The following is an 11,682-nucleotide window of genomic DNA, read 5'->3' as shown; positions in this document are numbered from 1 at the left end:
CAAATCAACCATCCCATTTTTTATTCAACCGTGGAGGTTGAGATTTGAATCTCTAATTTATAAAAATACATGTCAATTATTGATAAGTTATACTTACACTGACTTCACATACTAGTTGAATTTTATTATTTCTAAATTACTCATGTGACTAATAAAATTTATCAGAGTATATTCATTTGATGATTATAATAAATATTTTTCTATCATTTGCACTCTTTTGCTCACTCTCAAAAGTTTATAGTATTTCTATTTGAGACAAATTTGAAACTAGAATCATAAACTCTTTTTATAGTGTATTTAGAACTCATAACTTTTTTTAACATTTTAGGTATGTGATAACTATTCTCTTAATATGTAAACCTAACAACTAGAATGTGATGTAGAACTACATAATTATGAATTTAAAATAAGTTTAAATCATATTTTGGTCTATAAACTTTGAAACTTGTTCTATTTTGGTTCTTGAACTTTTAAAAATATCCATTCTAATCCCTAACACTTTTAAAAAGGGTTTGTTCGTTCCCTACTATTAAGATCCTATTAACTCTTAAACAGAATAATGAGACAACTTGTATTTTTGGATAACTTGACTGCCAAATAAGTTAGTCATCCTTAAAAATCTAGTGTTTCAATTTTGAATTAGATGATAATGCGATTTTCTATAGGAGATTTCAAAAGTCATTTTGTATTCCAGATTTTGGTCCTTCAATATTTTATCTTTATCTTGCTCAACCCATACTAGATGGAATTTATTCTTAAATAGATTCCATCTGTATAGAATTAACAAAATCTTAAAAATAATGATCAAAATAAATATTTTTTAAAATTGAGAGATTAAAATAGATGTTTTTAAAAGTTTTAAAATCAAAATAGAATAAAATTCAAAGTTGAGAAAGTAAAATAGGATTTAAACTTTTAAAATAAATGTTGTATATCTCAAAAATTAAATGAAAATAAAATATTGTAATAATATATTAATATTGGAAATTGCGAAGAATAATACATGGAGGTGACAAATTCTAAATATATATACGAACACGTCATTGACAGGCTTCGACTTGTCTTACAATTACATCCATTTATTACATAAGCATCTCTTACGTCATTTTGATTTTTTTTTTAAATTAAAAGAATACTAACAATAGCAATAATACTAACAACAACTAGGTCTGAATTTGTGTGTTTAAATTTCCCTTCCAAAGTTTATATTTTACTCACTATATACTTTAAAAACTAAATAATAACCATTTTAGTCGTTTCATTAATTTTTCTCAAATTAAAATTTTAATTTAGAGCATGTATTTTCCTAAATATATTAACATCATAACTATTTAAGCAAATAATCATAAATCAAATAATAGATAAAAGTAAAACCACAAGATTATGAGTGGAGAGAATAATCAAAAAGCTTCAACGATAAGTTCTTCCTATCACTAGCTTGCAATGAACACTATATAATTCTCGATCATCTGAATGGAGGAACGTTAGATAGTATCATACTAAATATAAGCTTTGTGATTTTGTCGGGCTTACTTTTGAACACCGTTATTGTATACATTATGTACTTTTACACTATAATTATCTGTATTCTTCAAGATATAAATTAGTTTGTTATTATTATTCAATTTTTATATATATCATTTTCCCTAATGATTAATTAATAGTAATATCAAGAGCTTTATACAAAGCAAATAAGTAGAGGCTTATTGTCTATATACAAAAGTTTTTATTTATAACATTGCTAATTAACTTTAATATGATCGTAGTGGTAGTTAGAAGAAATTTTTTTTGAGGGGAGAGGGAAAAGTGTGGGAACAAGAGCATAGCTTAACTGGTATAATGTTCATACTATCAATTTTGTGGTCTGAGATTCGATTCCTCACCTCACACATTAATTACAATACTTTGATTGTTAAAATTAAATAATATTTTGATTTTTTTTTTTAGTAAATTAGATATCATATTAAAATAGATGATTCAATCTCCACTCTACAATTGTTGAACTAGAAAAAATAGAGTTTCATATTGAAATGAACGTAAATGAATATAATTTGAGCTCAGTTTGAACTCATATTGTCCCAAAAGTTTGTCAAGCCTAAAATCTGCAAGACAAAAACTCTTATTTCAAGAGTATATGACCAAAAAAAAAACTTTTATTATTGAATTTTTGAGTCATATCAATCAAAACCACAAATTAATTATTATATCAATTTAAACTTCAAACTTTCATATAATCAATTTATATTTTGCATTAGTGATTTGTTGATCTCTTTAAAACCAAGTCAAAATCTCCTTAATAAAATTATTTCTTATATTCAAAATCCTACCAAAATGAGCAAGAAAAGTCTCACTCTGATTATTCTTGAATAAGTAGAGAAATTTTGAAGATGACGAAAAGATGAAAAATCACTTCTATTAAAAATAAAAAAAATTAAAAAAAAAATTGTTACTATCCCTTGAATCCCTACATTTAAGAAGTCATATTACACGTGAAAATTATGTGCGGCTTTAAAATGAAACTCTAACATAGACATTTTGTTTACTTCTCGTTCGAGATAAACATACATATATATATAGAGAGAGTTGAGATACTCCCCCAGAGGGATGGAGACGGAGATGGAAAATTTTACCGACCCTAATAAAAATCATAACCATTGATTTGTTCAAAATTGGTGGGAGAGAGACACATTTCATATATTCAAATGCTTCTCGATCGCGAGAGAAAGAGAGTTATGCACATATACTTCAAACAACTTCGGTGGGACCCACTTACTTACTATTTTTTTTTAATCAATCATATAAGTTAATATATATTTCCTATACGATTCCATTTTATTTTGGTTTATCTATTTTTTTTTTTATTTTTTTCCCATAAAAAAAATTAGTCTCTATTAGAATTTTATTTATAAAGTTTAAAATTATATCTATATAGTGTCTTTATCTTGCACTAAAATAAAAGTTGGTTGTTTTATTCATTTCGATAAAAATTAATTTTAAGGTCTTAAATTTAAGATTTATTAAAAATATATTAACTAAAATTAGACAAATAAAATTACAATAATCAAAATGATATTTTAATTTATATCTTTTTGAAAAAAAAATATAAAATTGATACAACATACCAAACCTATGGTCAATTTTTTTTTTCTTTAGTTCATATAGGATTTTTAATACAATAAGAATTGAGTTTTAGAACCATCAACTTTATAGCCTTTAATATATAAATATATGAATTGAGATATGTTTTCTTATATATAAAGCGGCGTTCACAAAGTACGAAGATTCATCATTAAAATCTTTTTACTCTGTGGCCTGTTAGACTTTTTCGCTATTTCACAAAATCAAACAGTAAAACAAAAACAAAAAAAGAAGAAAAAAGCAATTTCCGGTATGGAAATTTCATCCAATGGCAACGCCGAGCCGGACTTTTACCAACACGTCGTCGTTATGCGTCACGGCGACCGTTTCGACAACTTCGAGCGGTCATGGTCAGCCACCGCCGTCCGGCCTTGGGACCCGCCCCTTTATAAGGACGGCCTGGTTCGGGCCTTCGATACGGGTCGGACTTTCCTCAACATTCTCCCCTTCTCTTTTCACCGTGTCTTCGTCTCCCCTTTCCTCCGCTGCGTCCAGACCGCCGCCCAACTCCTCCAAGCCCTCTCCGCCGCCGACGCCAATCCCTCCACCACTCTCAAGGTCAGCCAATTTTCACCATCTCCATCGTTGACTTTTGCTTCTCTTCTGTTCTCAACTATGATGCCTGCCTTAGGAATTTTACATTAATTTCCCGATTTTTCTTTTCTTTTTTTTTTTTTTTTTGGTTCTGGGTTTTCGTTTGAGGAATTTCGATGGGTCGATTTCAGTTTGACATTTTTTTGTATATTCAGACAGATAAGGAATTGGTAATAATGAAAGTTTCTTGAGATAGAGATTTCAATATTTCTAATATATCGAAGCAATATCAACATCTGCGAGTCACAAAATTTAATAATTAAGATATTTTTATTTCCGATGTTGATATTAATATATTTTTATTTATGACGTTTTTTTTAGTTTAAACAAAAATAATAAAATAAAGTCAACATGAACGTAGTTACGTCCATCTGCACTATCATCCAGGTCAGGAGTTCAATTTTCTACCTTTACAAATTGTCGGAGATATCAATAGATATTTAATAGATATAAAATAAGGATGACATTTTCTTGTTCCTCGGTATAGTAATAAACATATCTCTGAAATTTCTTTATCTTGTCTTTTTCTTGTCCTTTTTTGAGTTTGCTGCCACTCTGAATACTGTTAGATTTTTTGGTAAAATTGTCAGCCACATTTCAGGGAAACTTGAGTTGGGCTTAAACATAAAATAGCTTTAAAAAATAGTTGGTTTATAGTTTGATTTAGGTGAAAAACCAAACTCACAAAACAATCTCTGACTTTGACAGATGAAGGTGATATGACATCTACTTTGTTATATAATTATAGCCTGCACTGTTGTTTGGAAAAAGGCTTGTTGAAAAGTTCTTCTCAACTTTTTGAAACAAAGATTTGTTCTTTGGTACTGAAAAAATTCATTTTCAATAATTGCTGCTTCAGATGATTGTCTAATTATTATGCTTTTGAATGGTAAAAGTTGTTTTGTGTACTGTTCATGTAATATATTTAAAAGCCAAATTTGGTTGTTATATATATATGTCTTTTTTTTAAAAAAAAAACCTTGAGATTAGTCTCACTTTTCTCCCCAAAATTGAGAACTGAAGTGCGAAATAATTGGAAACTAGAAAATAGAGTCTTCACTTGCGTTAATTTTCTCATGATTGATCTTAACATTATGATATCAGATGACCAAGTCTTCAGCTGAAAAGTAGGACTCCAAGAAGTTTATTCATTATTTAGAAAACTACTCTTCTTGACTTGTTTAACTTTGATGTTGATTTCAGATTGTGTCAAATCTTCAATTTTGACGGAAAATTTACCCTTCCAATAGTTTCAGATTGTTGCACTCAAGTCTCTTTTTGTACAGTTTTTTTTTTTTTTTTTTTTCCTGCAAATGTTGAATTTTGACACTTTGGGATCATATTACTGTAGGTTTCTATAGAGTATGGACTATGTGAGATGCTAACCAGTGAAGCAATCAGACCAAAAGTTGCTCCAAAGGATGAGAATTGGGGTTTTGATATTCCACAGCTTGAAGCCATTTTGCCCAGTGGCACCGTTGACCATTCCACAGAACGCGTACATAAAGAGGTAGATAGTGCCAAATGAAGTCATTATCAAATGAAGCTTCAATGTATTTGCCTTTGTTTTTAGCTCTGTTTAACTAAAGGTTGTTTGTTGAAAACTTCAGATGCTTCCTTGGGAAGGGTCAGCAGCAGTTACTCATCGTCGGTACGTTCATATGTTCCAGACACTCGCTGATAAATACCCGACAGAGAACTTGCTACTTGTCACACATGGTAAGTAGTATTTTCGGTAGCTGTCATATCTCGTCCCCATGGTTTGTGCCTAAGATGTTGTGTGTTTTCAGGCGAAGGGGTTGGAGTTGCGGTTTCTACGTTTATGGAAGATACGATCGTGTATGGAGTTGAGTATTGTGCATTTGTTGAACTACGGAGGCCTGTTTTTCGGAAAGGCGATTCGTTTGTGTTTGGGAAATTTGAGGTGATACTTAGAGAAGGGCAAGATGGGATCAAACACATGCCAAATCCAGAAAAAGAATGAAACTATATCTTTCATTGGGAATAAATTGCCACTCTCTATTGTTTGCACCTGCCTTGATTGTCAAAATATCTCTCTGCTGATCTCTCTCTATTTTTGGGTTTTCTTTGAATAAATGAGTCTAAAATTCTTGATATTGGTATGATACTGATAATTGTCAAGGAGAGAAAATGAAAGTGATGTGTGAAGTCTAACCAATGTGACCCCCTCCCCTACCCCTACTGTTGTTTTATTTTCTATCAGGTTGCTAATGCTGAAGATTGATTTTCAGAAATATATAATTATGCAGTTATTTGCATTTCCCAAATTCTCCATACAGTTCATTTTAGTGTTTACAATTGACTTTGGCAGTCATAACAGGCTCTTGTATAGCTAAAGATAAGATCACTTGATATAATAAACTTCCCAAAAGATCCTCAATACACTAAAGCTCCGAATTCTGGTATAGAGTTTTTCATCACTGACAAACAAACTTCTAGCTGTGACCTTTGCTGCAAGTACAGAAATAAAGCTCTTGTGCGACTCGAGCTAGTAAAGAATCGAACCCAAGATCGACCAGGTTGTATTTCACTAGTTACAACCACAAGCTGCTCTAAGAATAGTGAAGATTGAGGAGACCATCCACTGAGTCAGCTAGCTTTAAACTCATTTGGAAAATTTGATACCAGCAGTGTCATTAAGTGAACGCAATTCAAAGTTTCCAGCAACAAATGAATCACCGGTGAGAAAAATGGGTCTCCTCAGGATAGCATATCCACAATAATCAAATGAACAACCCTTGTGTCCTTCAGAACTGTAGAAACAACTCCAACTCCTATGCCTAAAAACAAGCAGCCATACTTTAAACAACAGAGAAAAAGAAAATAACACAATTATTGCTATACCTATATTGATCCATGGCTCACCATGAGTGATGAGCATGATGTTCTGGGAATGGTATTTATCAGCCAGTCTTGAAAACTTGTTGAAATCTCGATCATATCGTCGTAGGAGCCTCTCCAAATTGTGGCATCTGATCATGATCAAGTGAGATATTGAAACAGGAAATGAGATGATTTACTAAACATGTTTGTTTCTTTGAAAATGACAAACGAGAACAAGAAACAGAAAATAGAAAATAGAAACGTTAGGAAATAAACCCCAACTAGTTTTGTTTGTTTGTACCTGTTCATAAATAGGTTCCACAGAATGGTCTGTAGAAGCGGTAGGCAATATTGTTTGAAGGTCTGTGATATTGAAACCCCAGTTCCAATCCATTGGAGCCACTTCAGGTGGGATTGCTTTGTGGTTTAGCTTCTCACATAACCCATATTCTATAGACACCTGTGGACCAAAATCTTGCATTCTAATTTTTTTAGGTGCAATCTAATAAAACGGTTATCATGAAAGTGTTTTCAATTAGTTAAAAGTACTCCTTAAATTTTGACCAAATACGCTGGTTTTTTTGCCCTTTTTATATTATTATTATAATATATATTCATCTATATTTACTTTATAAAACATATCAAACGTACACACAGAAATGAGCAAATTCATTGGGGTTGAAATCAGACTTGTGTGGTAATCATTTGATTTTTTGAAGTTTTTTTTTTTTTTAATTTGAGCCTACAGATAATTTATTATTTTATGATCTACTTTTTTCTGTATTTTAAAAAATCAAATCAAAATTTGAAAATTTTAAAAAACTTGTTTTTGTTTTTGAAATTTGGTTAAGAATTCAACTCCTTTGCTTAAGAAAAATGCAACTCCTTTACTTATTAAAAATGTAAACCACTATAAGATGTTGAGAGATAATAAATTTAATTTTCAGAAACAAAAATTCAAATGGTTACTAAACAAGGCGTCAATATAAGTAGTTTTTGTTTTTAGAATTAACTAGGAATTCAAGTATTTCTAAAATAAATATAAAAAACATAATTGTAAAAGTGAGAGATAACAAGCATAAATTTCAAAAACATAAAACTAAAAATGAAACAATAACAAATGACCTTAAAATTAAGATAAAATAAATATAAAAATCTAGACAATAAAATTAGATTGAAAATGAATTAAACAATGGAAACATAAGGAATGTTTGGTCCACCAATTTAAGTTGCGTGGAGCTAGTTAAAATGTGTGACCCGTTGTTTGGCTCACATACTTCTCGGCATATTGTTAAATAACTAAACTCTATCAACTTCGACAATGTGCATGATTAAAAGTCTCCACATTTGTGGAAAAGTTCTATCTTCCTCTCTCTCTTTCTTGGATAACTCCACTCACCAAAAAAATATATATATATTAAAATAAAAACATAATTGTATTCCAAATTAACCCAAATTTTGGATAAAATATAACATTTACCTTATTAAATTTATATATTTCAAACTTTATCCTAAATATAGAATCCAGATTCAAGCTATCTAAATTTGACATCAAATCTAGAAAATTTGTTATATTCCTATTCAATCTCATAGCAAATTTGAGGGAAATTGAAAATTAGAAATTCCACAAAATTTTGAAATCAAAGCATCCACTTCAAATACAAATTTTCTAAATGTTGACTAAACAACTCTAAAAACCAAACATATATTATTTAACTTCACAAACAAATTAACTCTCTAAACTAAACTCAATCCATATTAATAACTCAATCTAGCCTAAATGTCCCTGAAATTTCAACTTCTCATTTACCATCTCCATAAATTTAAACTATGTATAAAATGTGTGTGAGAGTGGAATTTTTATCTCCTCATTTTGTCCTAAATTCTTCTCTTCGTATGATAATAATTTTATGCATTTTTCGTGTCTTCATTGTCAAAAATTTTCATTGTCAAAAATTTTCATGTTTTCGTATAAGTTTTATATATTTTTTATACAATAGTAATCAAACAAAGTATATCATAGATTTGAAGTTTATAAAATGAGGGTTAAATAAAATTTAAAATTAGGTTTGAATCATATTTTAGTTATTGAACTTTGAATCTTATTTTATTTTGGTCTCTACTTCAAAAATATTTATTGTAGTCCCTAAACTTTTAAAATGTGTTTAATTTAGACCCTACAATTAAAATTATGTTAACTTTTCAATAGAAATGTGAAATAGTTTGTATTTTTTTATGACTAAGCTTTAAATGTATTAAGCAAGATGAAGGTAGAGTGAAATATCAACAACCAATACTGAACGACCGAACTTTTGAATTAAAAATGACTTTTAAATTCTCTCGATTTACCACTTTATTTAAAAGTGGAACACTAGATTTTTTTAATGTAACTAACTTAATTGGTAGCTAGTTATCTAAAAATACAAACCACCTTATCATTTTGTAGTTAACAAAATCTTAATATAACATGAATTAAAATAAGCACTTTTTAAAAATTTAGAGATTAGAATGAATAGTTTTAGACACCAAAATAAAATAATATTCAAAGTTGAACTACTAAAACAGACGTTACTCAGGAACGATTTAAATCTTAACTTTAATTATAAAAAGTAAGTCAAACATTTGAAATCAGGTGCGGTCTTCCAACTAGTACACAATAATGGAGGGAAAAAGAAATTCGAGCCGGACCGGAGTCTAACCTTGAGTTGGAAGGGGGCGGCGGAATCAGGGGTGGCAGTTTCAGTAGAAACATCGTCGACGGCGGCGACAGCTTGGGCGGCCGTCTGAAGGCAACGAAGGAAGGGAGAGACGAAAATCCGGTGGATGGAGGATCCGAGATCGTTCATAATGACCCGACCCATATTGAAGGCCCGGACAAGCCCCTCTTCCATGAGGGGCGGGTCCCATGGACGGGCTGCCGTGGCCGCCCATGACTGGTCGGAGAAATCGAGACGATCGGCATGACGCAGAACGACGACGTTTTGGTACAAGTCTGGGGAAATGGAGTCCATTGAAACAAAGCAAATTTGGCGACCTCTATGAGAAGACTTAACTATTAAATCATAAGCACCAAACTTAAAATCTTAATAAAATAAATACAATATAACCAATATTTAAAATATTGTCGAGGTCTCGATCTTACAGAAACTTTGATGAAAATATCAATAAAATTTTGATTTCGATGGATAGTTCTAGAAAAATTATTAAAAAAATTCAAAAAAATAAATTTAAATTAGCAAATGAATGTTTAATAATTTTTCAATAAGTTAACATGTCTGTTATTTATATTATATTTATCTTAGTGATATTTTGTTGTTTAATTATTATGTTTCGTGGATTTTTCTAGATATAATGGAACTATCGATTCAGTTCTCATTTCGATATCGAACTTATGTAAACGTAGAAATATCAATGGAAATATCGACATGTCGATGGGAATTTAATACTATGAGTATAACATTACAAAGATATTGGTATTTTTCGATGCCCAAAACCGTCAGGTAATTGCAAAAAAAACCATCGGCGAATGATCTCTTGACGTCGTATATATCATCGACCATGTAGTCGCGAGATATCAATCGGGAGAACGAATGTCAAAGCTCTAAAGGAAACCGTCGAGAGTTAGTCATGACATCGGGAGTTATTAATACCGATGTCGTATATATTCTAACGAAGTAGAACACCGTCTGGAGTTGTTTGTTATGTAGGATTGATTGGTTTTTAGGCCTATTCCCGACACTGGAGTCAGGATATTGCTAGTATCTACTGATGATGTTGTAGCTTGGCATCGGAAGATACAATCATTGCTGATCTTATTCATTGGGAAATAGGCATATTGTTGACGCTTTTCGTCCGCAATTGCTATTTTTTTCTAAAAAAAAGTTGCAGCTATAATATTTGAGAATCTGATCAAAATTCAAGCATAATTACAATCAAAACAATCCATCACATATTGAAGTAAACTTCATTGCATAGTCTAAATTTCATTTAAATAAAATATGACCACAAGACATTAACTATTTCATTATTGAAAAAGAGTCAATCACAAAACTGTTGGGGTTGATGCCCTAAAGTCTTGTGTCCTGTAGTTTGTAAATAGTTTGTACGAACGCTTGTGTTGTTAATATATGATATTTACTTCACATCTTGTTTTTTGCTCAGTTGCTTGTTTTATTTGCTTTACCACAAACCAATAAACATAAAATCCCTAGTTATCTGTATGTGACTCAAGCATGTATGTGGTGACATACAACTGGATCATGTCTTGAGTGATAACCAAAATGGTCTGTAGTATATGGATATAGGAGGGAAATCTTATCCTGGTAACGCTACAGATGCAGCCCACTTTATGGAATGGTCACAAGTGTTGTGATTTATCATAGATGGTTTGATCCTGATCAATCATGTTGGGGACATGCGAGCGGGGGCGTCCTATACAAAGAGTTTGTATAAGACCTGACAATGAAGTGTTAACGTCTCGTTATATAACACTGTTCATGGCAGGACTTCACTTCACTAGGATGACCATAGGTAACATGACCTCAATCCTAAGTGAGTTGGGAACTCTGCCATTGAAGGCGGTCTTTTGATTTGTATGGGTGCGAGTGGCCAGGTCGTCGATTCAAACCTACCATTTTGGGGATTCATTTGATTTGGGAGTTGGGAACTCAACTACAGAAGATGGAATTCACTCCTTCCCCAAGAAAGGGGTAAGTAGATAGATAGTTCCCTTAAGGGCTGATTCCAGAGCTTGAACAATGTGGCATCACACACCTTCTCTTGGCCCGAGAGGTGTTCACACATAGTTGGACTATGTTGTATTGTTCATTAGAGGAATCAGTGGTACTTAAGGAGTGAGATGTAATTACAGGGACAAAACGGTAATTTGGCCCAACTGTACTTACGAGCATCTGTGAAGGGTCATCGTACTCATGATTGGTTATATCCGATGGACACAAAAATTTATCTGTGGTAAGAAGAGTTCAACTGTTGATCTTTAGTGGAATGCCTGACAGTTAACGGACTGTGGATTTCGTGACTAAAAAGTTTAGTCAGCTATTCACGGACCGTTGGAGCTTCGAGCCACAAGTCCGTTAGGTCCCCTGG

At 31.6% G+C, this 11,682-nt stretch overlaps 1 protein-coding gene and 1 pseudogene across 2 annotated transcripts; one reads left to right on the top strand and one right to left on the bottom strand.

The window, feature by feature from the left end:
* Positions 1-2,598: 2,598 nt before the first annotated feature.
* Positions 2,599-6,020, top strand: LOC120073424 (uncharacterized). Its single transcript, XM_039026277.2, has 4 exons — positions 2,599-3,696; positions 5,084-5,242; positions 5,343-5,451; positions 5,523-6,020. The coding sequence occupies exons 1-4, from the start codon at positions 3,391-3,393 to the stop codon at positions 5,714-5,716; spliced, it is 768 nt and encodes a 255-aa protein (XP_038882205.1). The 5' UTR covers positions 2,599-3,390; the 3' UTR covers positions 5,717-6,020.
* Positions 6,021-6,222: 202 nt separating this feature from the next.
* On the bottom strand, positions 6,223-9,640 carry LOC120073431 (uncharacterized; annotated as a pseudogene). Its single transcript, XR_016531884.1, has 4 exons — positions 9,276-9,640; positions 6,839-7,036; positions 6,619-6,725; positions 6,223-6,533 (listed from the first exon to the last, which is right to left on the bottom strand). The product of XR_016531884.1 is annotated as an uncharacterized LOC120073431 (transcript).
* Between the last annotated feature and the right edge of the window lie 2,042 nt (positions 9,641-11,682).

Source organism: Benincasa hispida, chromosome 1 (assembly GCF_027475165.1).
Source record: "Benincasa hispida cultivar pf3 chromosome 1, pf3_genome.v1.1, whole genome shotgun sequence".
NCBI classification, from domain to species: domain Eukaryota; kingdom Viridiplantae; phylum Streptophyta; class Magnoliopsida; order Cucurbitales; family Cucurbitaceae; genus Benincasa; species Benincasa hispida.
This window is presented reverse-complemented; position numbering and strand designations above follow the sequence as displayed.

Coding starts and splice junctions, on each gene's coding strand:
- LOC120073424 (XM_039026277.2), top strand. CDS start 3,391: ATGGAAATTTCATCCAATGGCAACGCCGAGCCGGACTTTTACCAACAC. Junction 3,697..5,083: donor ATCCCTCCACCACTCTCAAG/GTCAGCCAATTT, acceptor ATATTACTGTAG/GTTTCTATAGAGTATGGACT. Junction 5,243..5,342: donor CAGAACGCGTACATAAAGAG/GTAGATAGTGCC, acceptor TGAAAACTTCAG/ATGCTTCCTTGGGAAGGGTC.